This window comes from Thalassophryne amazonica, chromosome 8 (assembly GCF_902500255.1).
Source record: "Thalassophryne amazonica chromosome 8, fThaAma1.1, whole genome shotgun sequence".
Classification (NCBI taxonomy): Eukaryota; Metazoa; Chordata; class Actinopteri; order Batrachoidiformes; family Batrachoididae; genus Thalassophryne; species Thalassophryne amazonica.
Window position 1 is genome coordinate 40,571,549 of NC_047110.1, and position 17,411 is coordinate 40,588,959.

Sequence of the window (17,411 nt, forward strand, 5' to 3'; positions counted from 1 at the left end):
TTGTCCCCAAATCGCACCAGAATTCCAAAACAGTCTTAAAGTTAATATGTCCTGGTCCCCACACAAAAATCCAAAGAGCAACTGAAAAGCACCATGAAAAACAAACCAAAATGTCACATGACAAAGACACGAGGTAAATATTTGGAGCACACTCACGCAAGAGATCAAACCGAGAATGAGAGCAATACAGAGAAGCATTCACAGGTGACATACACAATGAACAGGCACTAACTGACAAACAACAAAGTGCTTAAATAACAGGTGGAATTAACAACAGGTGGGTGACAAAAGAGGAGGTGGAACTTAAGGCTCACATGAAAGGAACACATTATGGAAGAAAACACAATGTGCATACATTATATATATATATAAAAAAAAATCAATCCCAAACAGTTTTGTGAAAATAACATGCTTGGATTTATGGAAATTATTTTTCCATCCTTTTCCAATACAGGCATACAGTATAATTTGGCTTTCCATTGATACCAGCAGTCACACAAAGAGACAGCAGATGTAGCCACAAAGGCATAGTGACATTTCATACCCTGTGATTTATGTACACATGTATGGAACAACAAGCAGATACAGGAAGGCAGCTCTGACACAAACACATGAACAGAAATTCCATATCCAAATGGTGCAACCAGCCACCACAGGAGAATGACTGTGAGTATCATTGTGGCACCAGGGTTGGCATCATTCTGGGATCATGTGTCCATTCTTCTACATGAGATGACATACCTAGTTACCACTGAAGGCTTCATACCACAGCTGTGTGATTGCAAGAAAAATGGAAGTGTCTCATTTACATATATGTAAGATATAGAGTTTATACACAATAACAAAACAAGAGAAGCACTCATTAGCAGACATATTCCTGATGAGCCCCAAAGCCCTCTATCTCACAACACCAGTCCCAATAAAAAAGTACTGATCATCTCCTTTATAGAAATCAATCTAAAAATGGAAGAACTTCTATCAGGTCTAGTCTCGGTCCTTTAATCACGTTTCTTAAAAGCTGGTGCAAAAGTTTTTGATTATCCCTCGAAACCATCCAGCAAACTAAGGGTGCAGAGAGCATAACTTAAAAAAAAAAAGTGTACCACACAGGTTGTGACACTGAAACAAGATAAACATCTTCTGCCTATAAGGAAAGCAGAGTCACATTGATGCACGTTTCCATAAATTGACTGAACCCAGCCATAACACTGCCAACTCCTTTATCTGATAACAGAGGCACAAGCAGGCACAGACACACAAATCTAATCAGTTTGTCTCACTAAACACACAAACATAATATGCATGAATGCCCCTACCTTACATTCTAGCCTGATCAGTCGTGCACCGATTGTTGGGTAATCTTTATCTTCTCCTTTTCCTGCAGAAGGAGGGACAAAATCAAACATACAGTAACAAATATTTAAAATATCAGATAAATGCATTAGCACGGTGACTTAGTGGTTAGCACTGTTGCCTCACAGAGAGAAGGTCATGAGTCTGATTCCCACCTGTGTCCTTTCTGTGTGGCATTTGTGTGTTTTCCCCATGTTTGCGTGGGTTTGTTCCTGGTGCTCAGGCTTTCTCCCACATCCAAAGACACGCAGGTTAGGTGGACTGGAAACTTTAAATTGTTCGTAGGTGTGCGTGAAGGTGTTAATGTGTTTGTTTGTCTATATATGGCCCTGCGACAGACAGGCATCCTGTCCAGGGTGTACCCAGCCTCATGCTCTATGAATGCTGGGTTAGGCTCCAGTCCCCCATGACCCTTGATTGGACTAAGCGGTTGAAGATGAGTGTGTGTAATCTGGTAAATAAATTGTTAAAATTTTATAGATAAACAGACCATCCCACATTTGGGTGAACGATTAAAAATCAAAGGATGCAATACAACCCCAATTCCAGTGAAGTTGGGACGCTGTAAAAAATGTAAATAACAACAGAATACAATCATTTACAAATCCTCTTCAGCCTATATTCAATTGAATACACCACAAAGACAAGATATTTAATGTTGAAACTGATAGACTTTTTTGTTTTTGTGCAAATATTTGCTCATTTTGAAATGGATGCCTGCAACACATTTCAAAAAAGCTGGGACAGTGGCAACAAAAGACTGGGAAAGTTGATGAATGCTCAAACAACACCTGTCTGGAACATTCCACAGGTGAACAGGTTAATTGGAAACAGGTGAGTGTCATGATTGGGTATAAAAGGAGCATCCCCAAAAGGCTCAGCCATTCACAAGCAAAGATGGGGTGAGGATCACCACTTTGTGAACAACTGCATGAAAAAAATGGTCCAATAGTTTAAGAACAATGTTTCTGAATGTTTAATTGAAAGGAATTTAGGGATTCCATCATCTACAGTCCATAATATAATCAGAAGATTAAGAGAATCTGGAAAACTTTCTACACGTAAGTGGCAAGGCCGAAAACCAACATTGAATGCCCGTGACCTTTGATCCATCAGGCGGCACTGCATTAAAAACCGACATCATTGTGTAAAGGATCTTATCGCGTGGGCTCAGGAACACTTCAGAAAACCACTGTCAGTTAACACAGTTCGTTTCTACATCTACAAGTGCAAGTTAAAACTCTACCATGCAAAGCAAAAGCCATACATCAACAACATCCAGAAATGCCACCACCTTCTCTGTGCCTGAGCTCATTTGAAATGGACAGACGCAAAGTGGAAAAGTGTGCTGTGGTCTGATGAGCCCACATTTCAAATTGTTTTTGGAAACCATGAACATCGTGTCCTCTGGACAAAAGAGGAAAAGGACAATCCAGATTGTTACCAGCGCAAAGTTCAAAAGCCAGCATCTGTGATGGTATGGGGGTGTGTTAGTGCCCATGGCATGGGCAACTTGCACATCTGTGATGGCACCATCAGTGCTGAAAGGTACATCCAGGTTTTGGAGCAACACATGCTGCCATCCAAGCAATGTCTTTTTCAGGGATGTCCCTGCTTATTTGGGCAAGACAATGCCAAGCCATATTCTGCATGTGTTACAACAGCGTGGCTTCGTAGTAAAAGAGCGCGGGTACTAGACTGGCCTGCCTGCAGTCCAGACCTGTCGCCTACTGAAAATGTGTGGCGCATTATGAAGCACAAAATACCATAACGGAGACCCCAGACTGTTGAACAACTGAAGTCATACATCAAGCAAGAATGGTAAAGAATTACACCTACAAAGCTTCAACAATTAGTGTCCTCAGTTCCCAAATGCTTATTGAGTGTTGTTAGAAGGAAAGGTTGTTGTGAGGCTAGGGGTGCCTGGCTGTCTTCTGTTTCTGTCTTTTGTTTTTCCTTCCAGGTGGCACGCGTTTAGGACTGAGTGGCTGTGTGTCTGGAGTACACAGTGTGTATTTGCCAGAGACTCGACCTTGTGACCAGATGGGTGAGATCGTCGTCTTGAGAGCCATCTCGTCATTATGGATGCAGAGACCGTCCAGGTTTGATGCCATGGTCTGTGAAAGAGGAGGGGGTGAGGTCTCACGCTCGTCAGCACACTTCCTGAGGTACGTTAGGTTTTGTGACTAACATAAGTACAGTCAGTAAATGTGGTGTCCCTCACACCTTATTATATTGAGCTGTTATGTTAGTCGTTTAATCAGCTTCCACTGCAGTTAAGAATGTGAACTGGGTGTTCCATGCCTGCAGGGTGGGAAGCTGATTAGTGATTAAGCCAGGAAGTGTTTGCTGTTTATGTACACCTTTGAGTGGTTTCTCTGTGTGTGGAGTGTGGACTCACATGATGGTTTCTTCTTTCACAGACTCGGTTTGTCGCGGCCACCTGGGGGGTGTCGGCGGGGTCCTTGGGTCCAAACTGTTTCTGGCTCCGGACCGTTGGTGCTGCTAGGAGCGCACCGCTAATCCACCACGCCAGACCGCGCACTCATTTGTTTGTATTTTTTGCACGTCACTGTTATGTTTATTAAATTCAGTTATCCTTTGTACCGTGCTCTGCTTATTTCATACTGGGTCCTTCAAATGCTGGTCGGTTCTCCGTCCTGCGTCCGACACATAACAAAGGTGATGTAACACAGTGGTAAACATACCACTGTCCCAGCTTTTTTGAAACATGTTGCAGGCATCCATTTCAAAATGAGCAAATATTTGCAGAAAAACAATAAAGTTTATCAGTTTGAACATTAAATATCTTGTCTTTGTGATGTATTCAATTGAATATAGGTTGAAGAGGATTTGCAAAACATTGTATTCTGTTTTTATTTACATTTTACACAACGTCCCAACTTCATTGGAATTAGAGTTCTGGTTTTGTCAAAAATGCTCGCCTTTGGTAAGCTGCAGACATGTGCAGTTTAATGAATGGTCATAAAAGGAAAGTTGTGGTATACAGAGACTGCACGAAGTTTGGAAATGACTCAGAAATGCCCTTTTATTCTGGGCTTATTAGTAGGATTGGTAGTCCAATCACCATACTCAATATGGTTGATTGCTCAAAAAGGAGTTTTACCTAAAATGGATATTTGCGACCATAATCCAGCATTAACGTCTGCAAATCAACAGACACAAGGGGGTTATTCCCATTCTAATCCAATTCCATCTATTGCACGGTTTATTTTTCTGTGAGTAATTTGGTTGGTGAAGCTTACCGTAGAAACAGCATCGTCATGCCAAACTCCAAATTCATGCCAAATTCTGTGAGCAAACCCACAGATTTATCCATCTCGTCAGCTGCATTGAGTAATTCTGTATCAGAATCCACTTCCATGCTTTCATATGACAGATTAAATTCACCCATTTTGGCATCGTTGTCGCTGCACTAGTTTCTCTCGCTCTCAGCTGTTGACATCTGTGTAGCTATTGACATCTGTGTAGCAACGCGGTCAGGGAGTGGAGTAATACATCAAATGTGAAATGGTCGAATATTTCACCACCGTCAATATTTATGGTACCATATTTTATGGTCTGAAATCTCACATGATTAACCAATCAGATTTGCAGAACAAATGCAATTGCATTAGAATCTCTTTTTCCTTCCATCAGTTTGGTATGAATAATTCTTGATGGACTTTGCTGTCAGGGGTTCTTTAGTGGGAGCACCTATGTATGCAACACAAATAATTGAATGCCGACACATTCACACAAAACAGAAAATGCATAGTTTACAATATAGTATAAAAACTTAAATAATTTTATCATGACTCTTGGCCAACCAGACTGCTGCCAGGCACATTATTAAATTTTATTAATTAATTAGCTTGTACTAGTAACTTCAACCAAAAGACTGAGGGTGGCAAATGTTATGTGTTCACAGGCCCTGTCTGTTTTTTTTTTTAATCAATGCTCGATCACCAAAATAAAGGACAGCTAGTGGAAAGGTGATCCTAAAGAAATAATAATATAATAATATTGATAGCATTCAAGGTTGTTTGTGAGAAATATTGAATAAATCAGTAAAAAAAAAATAGGAAGGGATTTATGACAGTTAATGGGAAGGAGATTACTAGGAGGGAAAAAAAATCCAGTTTACGCATCTCCGTGACACGTTGACGCACACTGCGGCCATGTGGACGGGGTGTAACAGTCATGATTTTGCTTTTTGAACATCTCAACAGAGTCCAGGGATCGCAGGGACAGAGGGAGTTCGTTCCAGAGACGAGGCGCTACGGCTTTAAAAGATCGGTCTCCTCGAGTTTTAAAGCAGGTTCGAGGAACCATCAACAGGTTCTGACCTGAAGATCTGAGGCTGCGGGCTGAGGTGTAGGGCTGAATCAAGTCAGCAATGTAATCAGGAGCCTGACCATGTAGTGCTCTGAAAGTCAAGACCAAGATTTTAAAATTAATTCTGGAGGCAACAGGGAGCCAGTGGAGGGATTCCAAGATAGGCGTGATGTGGGCTCTCCTGTTGGTGCGGGTCAGAAGCCTCGCAGCAGAGTTCTGGACATACTGCAACCGATTTACTGCAACCGTAAAAATGTGTGATTACATGCTCATGCTGGATGTTCTACCGTGATCACAGGCATTGTGTCAGTGAGTCTGTGCATATCAGAACTGGCTGACTGGGGTGTTACTATGACACTGAGCATCACGTGTCGTATTTGACTGTGACATAAAACAAGTTTAAAAGACAAGAAAATAAAGGATGACAGGTAGAATCTGTGCCCCCGTTGAGGAAGGGGAGACTATGGAGGGTGAAAAGGGGGCCATCTGTGCTCTGGACTCCAAATGCGCACACGCTGACGTACACACACATAGACAATGGCTCCCGCTGCAGTGGAGCGCACGATCTGTGTTAACATACACTTAATGGGAAAACTTCAGTGCTGACAAAACTGGCTGGTGTGAGTGTTTGTTTCATTCATTTCTTTTAGAATTTTTGTGGGGAAGCATTAAAAGCAGCTCCACATTTTGGATTTGAGGGAACAAAGAGTGGCGCGTTTGGTTGCTTTGCAGTGGTTGGTGGTGGTGATGCTTGCAAAGTTTTTCTCCTTAAATCTGGCACAACTGTGTAGCTACAAATGACTGCTCTCCAACTTTCCCTGTTGGCCAGTCAGATATCTGCGCCAAATGTCACCAGCATTTTTACCAGGTCCAGGTTCCCGTCAATGATGGACTGGTGGAGTACCATCTGTCCTTCTGGACCTAAGGACAGATGGTCATGTTCTGCAGCACAGAGTGCAGCTCCTTAGTGTTGCCTTTCTTCACTGCATCATGGAAAACCCTCTACAGCGCGGAACATGTCGACATGTCCACCTGGCTCATGACTGCGGCTCAGCTGGACGGTGTTAGACAAAGTAATCCTGCCTGCGCCATAAAGGTGATAATGATCATCTTCCCCTGTCAAGCGTCTCTGCTCAATGCCACAGGTGGGTTAAGAGCAGTCTTTAATATCTTTAATATGATGCGAGCACGACGGCAGGTCTCCAAATGAGCGGACAACAGCACTTGGCCTGCCACCCCCCCCCGGTGCCAACATTGTGGGGTCTCCTGCTGTGTTGTTTTATCTCTTGTCCTGTCTTGATTTTTTTTTTTTTTTTGCATTCGACCTGCACTCTGGGTAGTCAACCTGGCTGTACAAACGTCTGTCCTGTACAAATGCAGCTCGAATTCTGTTTGTTTTTCTCATTCATGTGATTCATACAGCATTTGTGCTCTAATGTAACGGGGGTCCTTATAGTCAGAATTACGACGGTATCTGATCGTCGTTGAACCTCCAACTTTCATTCTTGATTAATGAAAACATTTTTGGCAAATGCTTTCGCTTTCGCTCGTCTTGCACCGGTCCAAGAATTTCATCTCTAGCGGGACAATACGAATGCCCCCGGCTGTCCCTCATAATCATGGCCCCAATTCAGAGAAGAAAACCAACAAAATAGAACCGGAGTCTGATTCCTTTATTCCTAGCTGGGGTATTCAGGTGACCTGTCCTAATTTGAAGACTAATTTTTTCAAAGTAAACACTTTGGACCCCATGGGACACTCAGTGAAGAGCATTGAGGGGGTGGCGAGAGACAGCTCCATCCCCAGATCCAACTATGAGTTTTTTAACCTCAGCAACTTTAAGATACACAATTGGAGCTGGAATTACTGGGCTGCTGGCACCAGACAGACACAAAATACTGATAAACTGACAGAAAAATTACTTGGCTTTAAATGGCCGCTCACACCCACTGGCTGTGTTTGGTACTAGTAAACTCTGGCCACTCCCACAATGCAGTGTGTCACCACGATACTCTGATATGGCTAATTTATTTGTGTTTTCTGTATTTGCAAGCATTTTTTTAATTTTCAAGATGTTTCTTGATGCAACTACTTGCCTTTGAATTAATATAGGTTTTTATTGTATCTGTAAGTGTCTTCTGCATTTGCTAATCTTGTCTTACTTTAGAAGTACTGTGGCCTCTCTCGCCCACTGTAGATTAGAGACTTGTTTGCTAATAACATTTTGGTATGACTTGGGTTGTTAAAAAACAGAGGTGGGACGAAGTCACCATCAAGTCACTTTCAAATCATGAATCAGCAAGTCCCAAGTCAAGTCTCTAGTCATAATGACCACCAATTGTTTGCAAGCTGACTTGAAACTTGACTTGGGACTTGCAGACTGATGACTTGAGAATGACTTGACAGTGTCTTTGTCCCACCTTTGGGAAAAATAAGAGAAATTTGCTCTTCAAATTCCAGCACGAGCCAGATCTGCCTCAGAATTTTTCCTTCACAAAGATGATGCTGAAAAATGTCAAACTTCTAACTGCTTTTGTCCTAATTTCACTGCATATACCATGTACCTGCATTTCTACCCACTCGTACATATATTCACACATACACACACATACAGTACATATACATGCCGGCTCATACATCATGACATGCACAGTGAAGCAGAGTGCGTGTGCATATCTTCTCCAATGTGGAAACACAGATTTAAACAAAGCCATAGCCAAACACGCTGATCTCTCTCTCTGATATTTTGTCTGGCACAGCTTGTGAGCTGTAAACACAGGGATGGCGTGAGGAGTGACGGCTGCCTATCAGATCTAGACTGTCGTGTTTGCTGTGTGTTTACCTGGAAGAAACATTCCTGGTTTCCCCAGTGTGCTGTCCAGTCTGGAAAAAACACAGAGGAAATTACTTTCAGGAGGTTAAAAAAAAATCACAGTCCAGACACAGTCACTGTAAGTAAACAGTTTGTGAATGAAATAGTCAAATAACGCAAGCTGATTTATGGTGCCAATAAAATGAAATAACATCAGTTTGTATAGCTTGTATTGGTACATCACTTTAATGAAGAAATCCCATATGGAAGATTTAAAGAAATGAATAAATGAATGCACCGTTGCTTTTAAAATATACATTCAGGGCCATATTTTTGTTGGTGAGGCGTAAATGCATAACACAAATGGTTTCAGGGCGCTTCCATCACCATACCTTATTTAGGACATGCGCTAGGCATGACTGCCTTGTACCATGGCCAAGCATGAATTTCCCCCCCATTGGCCCTGTGCTCAGATTGCACTACATGTTCCAGACTAGGGTTAAATATATTTACAACATCACATCATGACTTTTGTATTGAGAATGAGCACTCAGTAAGCACAACATTGCAGTACATCACTGAAACATTACTAATTTTGTGGATCCTGTTCATGTGATTTGGGACCATGAGGGTCTCTCACATGTCGAGCATAATAAATTGTGAAATATAGCATTTATCAGTCAATTGTGCTGTATGCATGACAAACGTTTTATGGAGGCAGCAGATAATAAAGGAGTATTTTGTGGCTTTGCTCGCTGACCATAATTCATGCTAATCAATAATAAAGATTAGACATCATTGATGCATACTGTACCCAAGGCCAACTGAACATGCTTATTTAGGTTCTCCTTCTTTCTCTGCCCCTGACCAAGGCAGAGTCTCTACATCTGGAGTTGGTCTCCGGGCACAGGACTGTGGCTGCCCACTGCCCCTAATGGTTGGATTGTGTCTAACTGTAATTAGGATGGGTTAAATGCAGAGGACAAATTTCATTGTATGTATACGTGCAATGACAATAAAGATTCTATTCTATTCTATTCTAACTGTGCCTGAAACCACCTCTTCAAGTTGGGCCCATGCACAGTTCAGCAAACTGCACCTGAGCACAGTATGAAGGACTCACACTGGTCAAACACATTGAATTTTGGGAGACAATCATGCTTGGTCATCCATAGGGAGCTCGGAGTAGAGCCACTGTTCCTTCACCTTGACAGGAGCAAGCTGAGGTGGTTTGGGCATCTCATAAGGATGGCCCCTGGCCACCACCCTAGGGAGGTGTTCCAGGCACGTCCATCTGGGAGGAGACCCCAGGGAAGACCCCGGACTAGGTAGAGATATTACATGTCCACACTGGCCTGGGAACGCCTCGGGATCCCCCAGATGAGTCTGGGGTCCCCTGCTGCAGCTATTGCCCCTGCAGCCCGATCCCGGATAAGCGGTTGAAGATGAGTGAGTGAGTGAGCCATTCATGCTTGGACACTATTGACTGCCTCATGTGAGTAGCCCGTTATGGGTATTTCACACTGCACGTGTTCAGGGTGTTAAATGTGTTGCGGGTCGCTCTAAAACCCATTATTTTCAATGTCAATTTATATTTTCAATGGAAGTGCGCTACTCCACTGGGAGCGTGCATTGCCGCTTGTCATCAGGCCGCCACACTCAAAGTTCAGCCCAATTCAACTTTGCCCTTTAAAGAGCCTTTGGTTCATTTAGAGGTGTAGCAGCAGGTATTGGTTTTCAGAGATGACAGGTCTGCTGGACCATCAGGACATTTAACTGGATGAAAGTCTCCACTGCAGCTTCAACCTCTTGGTGGAGTTTTTGGAGATATTTTTCTCACATTTTGAAAAGCAAAGATGTTCTCTTCTTCCCTCTGGATTTCAGGTTTTGGTGTTCAGCTCCACGACTGGAAGTTTTTGAAATGCATCTGTATTTAGGTTGACTGCACAGCAAATGTTGAAATGTTCGTGATGTGGGACAAGTAAAGAAATATATTTCTTAAAATATAAAGAAACACAAAACAGTTTAAAAAATAAACTAAAAAAAATCTAAAAGTTATTTAAAGTTTAATCAATTTTGTTGTAGTCACAGACTGAACCATTTACAAATTAAAATGTTCACTCAGATCAACTGAGTACAGCTAAAGGCTAACGTTAGCCAATCATAAACCCCTTCAGCAGTGCTGTAATGTCACATTTTATTTTTAATTATTCTCAACTCAGACAAATTTGCAGAAGCTCTGTTGCTCAAACTGGATGTTTGTATATGTCCAAAAGTGGAGAATTTTGGATTGAATGGGTCTGTTCAATAACCCCAGCTGCTACTTGTCACTTTGCCCGGTGTCGCGGTCTGATCAATCACACCGTGTGATCAGTCCTCCCTCGGCTCATCGTCATTCCGAAATGTCACTGAAAAAAAGCTTCTCCCAGCAGGGTGATGAGTGACTTGTTCTGCTTTTTTTTTTTCTCCTAATATCGTGGTTCTGGCAGACGTGAATCCAAGATGGTGATTGTCCTGCTTTTTGGACTTTGGAAAAGCCAGATAGTGATGTAGGAATCTCCTCCCCCCTTGCTGCGTCCACTGCCTTGAATGCCTCCAACACATCCAATGCAATGGGAGGCATCAAAATATGCAAATAATACATGCAGTGTGAAATGCCTATTAGGGCGTACTCACACTAGGGCACCTTATACTGTGCCCGAAGCAATTGTACTCACTCTCCACTCCCCCGCTGGCCTACACTCATACTGCCCTGCACTTTCCAAGCCCTATTGCCTGACTTTCATTTTGAGAAAACACAGCCCCACACATCACAATAATGGAAACTATCGTGAACAATTACTGAGTGTACCCCTAATCGTATGAGATTAATTTTACATGGGGAGCTAGAGTCATGTAATATTAATCATGGATCAAATGCATTTGTCAGAAAAGTCAGCTAATATGACCAACTTCACAACACAAGTTGTAAAGTTGGAAGTCAGAAAAAGATGCTCAAATGACCCGCAATTCATGGAGAGAAATTGTATGTACCATACAAATGGTTTGGAGGTTGATGATTGTATAAAGAAGCACAGCACGTTGAGGGACAAATTAATCCAGAATAAGACACCATTCTTGCGGCAAATTCCAATAAGATGTGACAAAGAACTTCAAAGGGACAGTCGCATATCGATGTCATCGCATGGCCACGAAGCTGCAGAAGCATAAATTAGGCTTTGGGATTTTAAGGTACAACTCTGCAGCGGACACAGAAAAAAAAAGCATAACTCATCCAAATATAATCTTTTTAATGCACATAATATCCGGCGCTTATTTAAGGCCGGCGTTTATTTTTATCAGACAAAGTTTTGACCCAGTCATCAAATAAGGCAGGATTCCTCATACATCGTTCAGTGCCTCCTGACTGTAACTAATCTGTTACATGTACATATAACGGATTTTGTCCATTTTACACATATATAAGGGATTTTGTCTGTTTTACACATACAACATATGCACAGAAATATACAGGATTTCGATTAATAACAGACAAAATTCGCTGGTCCACTTGAATCCATTAAATGCGAGTTTTACTGTATTTTGTTCCCCAAAATTTCTTACCATCTGGCTGGACATGCAGCTAATGAAACAGGATGAAACGTATGAGACAGTGTCAAAGAGACTCCACCTTCTCTGCAGCTCCTTGATGCGGACCATCATGTTGAGGTGGCCCTGGGAATACTGCTCGATCACGTCCCGCACATCATAGGGCTTCCGGGCTTGCTGGGATTCACATTCACGCACACAAACATGCACATATAGACACAATAACCATTGTTATCCATTGCCTGTAGCAAAAAACAAAACAAAACAAAACAAAAAACACTCAATCTGCTTGGATGCAAAGAAGTAATTGCTCTGTTTGTGTTGATGTGCACTTATAGAAAGTAATCAGAGCATAAGGCCCTTTCAAAGCTTTGTTTGATGAAATTTTGATACAAGCAGCATCAGTGAACTCCTTGAAGCAGGGATGAGGAACAATGTGTCACAGAGGGCCAACAGCCTGCTACTTTCTGTTGGAAACCAAACACTCCACCAGCTCATTTCATGGTTCAGTGTTCCTTTAAGTAAACACGTGCAGCTTGTGAGTGAAATCATGTGATGGATTGAACTGAATAAAAACATGTTGATTGCGGGTGCTTCATTTCCCATTGTTCCCCATCACCACAGAGTACATGGTCTCTCCAGCTGAGATCACTTACAGCACAAGTCTAAATGTATTAAATATTCAAAGTAACAACATATTAACCCAAATATAAGATGGGGATTCTTTTTCCCCCTAAAATACATCTGGAAATTATTGGGTTGTCTTATAGTCACAGACAAGACTTTTACATGTCATATAAACACACAAAATCAGGTGGTGACAAAAACCTCTTCAACATACGATTTTATATACTGCTTGTAATTGCTTTTTATTAACAACCATCCACCTCACAAATAACACAATATGGCACAATTGTTTACTATTATTTACAGTTATCTTATCAGCTATTGTGCTCCTCCCCCTGACTGCGGCTCCATTTCCCACTGAAATTGCACCCCCCAACATACACACAAAGTTTTATACAATAGAGAGAGAGAGAGAGACAGAGAGAGATACTTCAAATTTGCTGCTCAAACTACATCAGGATAGATTTTATCTTAATAAAATGATCAGCATAATCACACCACGTCCTGCTGACTTCCTTCTTTATCATACCTTCTGCAGAGTTCCTGCATGTTATGTAACAAGTCCTTGGTGTAGTCCATTTGCCCAGTGATAGTGTTGGGAGGACACTATTGCATTTGTTCTAATGTTTCCGTTTCTTTCTGAACATAAAACAAGTCAACATTTTTTAACTATTTAAAAAGCTTAAGACCTGCTTTCCTCATTCCTTCATCAGAATCTTCAAATATCTATTGAACATTTAGCCATCTGAAAAGTTGTGTACATTCAGAAAGTCCTACCTGTGAAGAACTGACTAACATGATGATCTGAGCAGTCAAGGTTGGCCAGTTTGTTCTGTTGATTGCAGCAGTGTTGTACTGCTGTTTTATTCAATGTAGCCTCTTTTTCGAACTGGAGATCTTTGAACAACCTCAAAAAATGAAAGAGTCGCACTTACAAATTCACTATCATACAGCATTGATTCCCAAAGGGTGACTGCAAAGTGATTCTCAAAGTTATTGTCAAAGGGGTCACAGCCCCCTGGTGGGCCATTCAGTTACTGGAGGAGATCCATGAGAGGTCATTAAAAATAAAGTGTGTATTGCACAGTGCGATGCATGTTGACGAATGTAGCTGATTTGGGGTTTTGTCAGGGCTCGTAAAAGGTTGCAAAGCAGTTTGCAAACAGTTGTGAGGGTTGCAAACAACATTTGTTCATCATAACTCACATAAACTATACAACCCATCAGAGGGCATGACAATGTATCTGTAATCTAGGGTTAATTATGGATATAACACCCTGTTCAGATGTGTGCGCAGTACCCCGCCACTGTGTGATGGACTCACTCGCAGCGCAGCGTCTGAACAGGCTGTTACAACCATGATAACATTATATTACAGATACATGTTCTACCTCATGAGATGGACTGACAATATATCTGTCATGTGATGCGTATTACAGCTGTGACAGACCGTTCACATACGCATGCATGGATTCACAGCAACACACAGTCGATGTTTGGAATGCTGTTTTGATGCCATGAGAATATTTAGAATGTAGTCAGATTGCAGTTGGAGTCCACCTCGACTGCCGTACAATATTTTTGCACCTTGACTGTTTTGAACATGTGCTAAACATTCGGGCTGGCCACATGAATTTGCCCAGCTGTTTGGAGTGCACGCAGATTGCTGTCAGAGGGTTTCGACTGCACCTCGACTTTGCCCGAATGGAGGTCGATTTTTCATTCGGATGACATTCAGGCTCATTCGGCCTCTAATGTGATGGGGGGGGGGGGTATAATTTCCCCTGGTTCTTTATGTAACTTACTGCCCCTTACAAAGAACCACATCAATATATTCCTCATTTTGAATTTATTGAAAGTCACGTTGAAAACCAGGCCTGGGTCCTCACAAACGGTAACCATTTTGTGAAGGGCCCAGAGGATGCCTCGCACAGTACTTTTATACAATGTGGGTGTTACAGTGGGTGTGGTTTAGTCTCATAATTCTAATGTTACTGGCTCTCACCAACAGGGGGAGCGCTCCCTGTATCTGAAACTTGCACATGCCAGAGAGAAGTGAAATTGAACTCTTATGTTTAAACTTTAAACCAGATCTCAGAGACTTCCAATTAAATAACAAAGGCAAATACTTGATCACTAACATAATATAAAATAAGGAATTAGCACAGATACGATTATCTAACAGGGGTATAGGTTTGGCAATGGCTTTCATACAATATGATGCCTCAGTTAATCACAAAAATACAGTTATCACTCCTTGAAAATTGACTTCATGCACATCTTCACTTCGTTGAAGTTTTGTGAAATCCACCAGCTGGTTGGTGAGTTGTGCTTCCAAAACTCATGGACAGATGGATGGACAGGGTGATTCATACTGTATATATTTGTTTGTGACAGCTTCAAAAAAATGTGTAAATATTACTGTATTTTTACTGCATTACGTTTCACAGTGTTCTGTTGAGGTCGGTGCAAAGAGGAGCCACTTTCTGTGGTTTGTGTGTGTTTGTGTTCTGTACATAAAGTGAGTTCTGACTGCAGTCCCAGACACAGGCACACTGTGCCGGAGCTGAACTGAGCACAAAAAAAAGATGTGCAGGTGTAAGTTTCATGCATGTTGCACACAAACATACATACATGCACAGCAGCTGATAGATATGCCCCTGGGACTCCCCATCCTCTTCCTGTATAATCCCACCACCAGACTGTGCTTCTTTTATTCTGTCTGTCTCTTTACACCTGTTGTGTTTGTCTTCAGCAGGATTTTGTTTTTCTTACCTGAAATTTCCTCCTAGCCACAAAGTGTTGCATTCTGCTGAGAACCTTTACTGCTGATCTCTGCGCATGGGACAGCCTGTGACAGAAAAACACACGGATTCAATCCCAGCAAACAACCCCAATGATTAAGTGTACAGATGTTTCCTTGCTGCACAATGTGAAGTGGCTTGTTTTCGACTAGCTGACAAAAAAACAACATAAAAAAAAGTTGTACGTTTCAACCTCAGCATAATTGGTGCTTGCTGCATTCCAGGCCCAACACACAATGTGTGTACCATAACAACAGCAAGACACGAGGCCCTGAAGGGACAGCATATGCACATGCGTGCGCGCACACACACACACACACACACACACACACACACACACACACACACACACACACACACACACACACACACACACACACACACACACACACACACACACACACACACACACACACACACACACACTGACTAAAGTTAATCTGTATGTGACAAACTACATGAACCTGGACGAAACTCTCTTCAACACTCTGTAACTGTTTTTCATGAAACTGGAAAGTCATGAAACTTGAAGCACACAGTGTGGAGGTGGACTTTGGACTTACTCATGATGGTCAGATTTGCCAAAGCCCAATCACTGGGATCAAGGTCATACAGTAGTGTTCAGAATAATAGTAGTGCTATGTGACTAAAAAGATTAATCCAGGTTTTGAGTATATTTTTTATTGTCACATGGGAAACAAGGTGGCAGTAGATTCAGTAGATTCTCACAAATCCAACAAGACCAAGCATTCATGATATGCACACTCTTAAGGCTATGAAATTGGGCTATTAGTTTAAAAAAAAGTAGAAAAGGGGGTGTTCACAATAATAGTAGTGTGACATTCAGTCAGTGAGTTTGTCAATTTTGTGGAACAAACAGGTGTGAATCAGGTGTCCCCTATTTAAGGATGAAGTGAGCGCCTGTTGAACATGCTTTTCTCTTTGAAAGCCTGAGGAAAATGGGACGTTCAAGACATTGTTCAGAAGAACAGTGCAGCTTGATTAAAAAGTTGATTGGAGAGGGGAAAACTTATACGCAGGTGCAAAAAATTATAGGCTGTTCATCTACAATGATCTCCAATGCTTTAAAATGGACAAAAAAAAACCCAGAGATGCGTGGAATAAAATGGAAAACAACCATCAAAATGGATAGAAGAATAACCAGAATGGCAAAGACTCACCCATTGATCAGCAACAGGATGGTCTGGAGTTACCTGTAAGTGCTGTGACAGTTAGAAGACACCTGTGTGAAGCTAATTTATTTGCAAGAATCCCCCGCAAAGTCCCTCTGTTAAATAAAAGACGTGCAGAAGAGGTTACAATTTGCCAAAGAACACATCAACTGGCCTAAAGAGAAATGGAGGAATATTTTGTGGACTGATGAGAGTAAAAGTGTTCTTTTTGGGTCCAAGGGCCGCAGACAGTTTGTGAGACGACCCCCAAACTCTGAATTCAAGCCACAGTTCACAGTGAAGACAGTGAAGCATGGTGGTGCAAGCATCATGATATGGGCATGTTTCTCCTACTATGGTGTTGGGCCTATATATCACATACCAGGTATCATGGATCAGTTTGGATATGTCAAAATACTTGAAGAGGTCATGTTGCCTTATGCTGAAGAGGACATGCCCTTGAAATGGGTGTTTCAACAAGACAATGACCCCAAGCACACTAGTTAACAAGCAAAATCTTGGTTCCAAACCAACAAAATTAATGCCTTGCAGATGTGAAGAAATCATGAAAAACTGTGGTTATACAACTAAATACTAGTTTAGTGATTCACAGGATTGCTAAAAACGCAGTTTGAACATAATAGTTTTGGGTTTGTAGCATCAACAGCAGATGCTACTATTATTGTGAACACCCCCTTTTCTACTTTTTTTTGTAAT

General features: G+C 41.8%; 1 protein-coding gene across 1 annotated transcript in view; it reads right to left on the reverse strand.

The window, feature by feature from the left end:
• Positions 1-1,161: 1,161 nt before the first annotated feature.
• Positions 1,162-17,411, reverse strand: part of kcnq1.2 (potassium voltage-gated channel, KQT-like subfamily, member 1.2) — a 372,874-nt gene continuing 356,624 nt past the window's right edge. Inside the window, exons 13-17 of the mRNA XM_034175460.1 lie at positions 15,494-15,569; positions 12,174-12,268; positions 8,534-8,574; positions 1,317-1,378; positions 1,162-1,224 (exon numbers count right to left, since the gene is read on the reverse strand). Of these exons, the coding sequence (XP_034031351.1) occupies positions 1,162-1,224; positions 1,317-1,378; positions 8,534-8,574; positions 12,174-12,268; positions 15,494-15,569 (337 nt within the window). The remainder of the gene's footprint in view (positions 1,225-1,316; positions 1,379-8,533; positions 8,575-12,173; positions 12,269-15,493; positions 15,570-17,411) is intronic.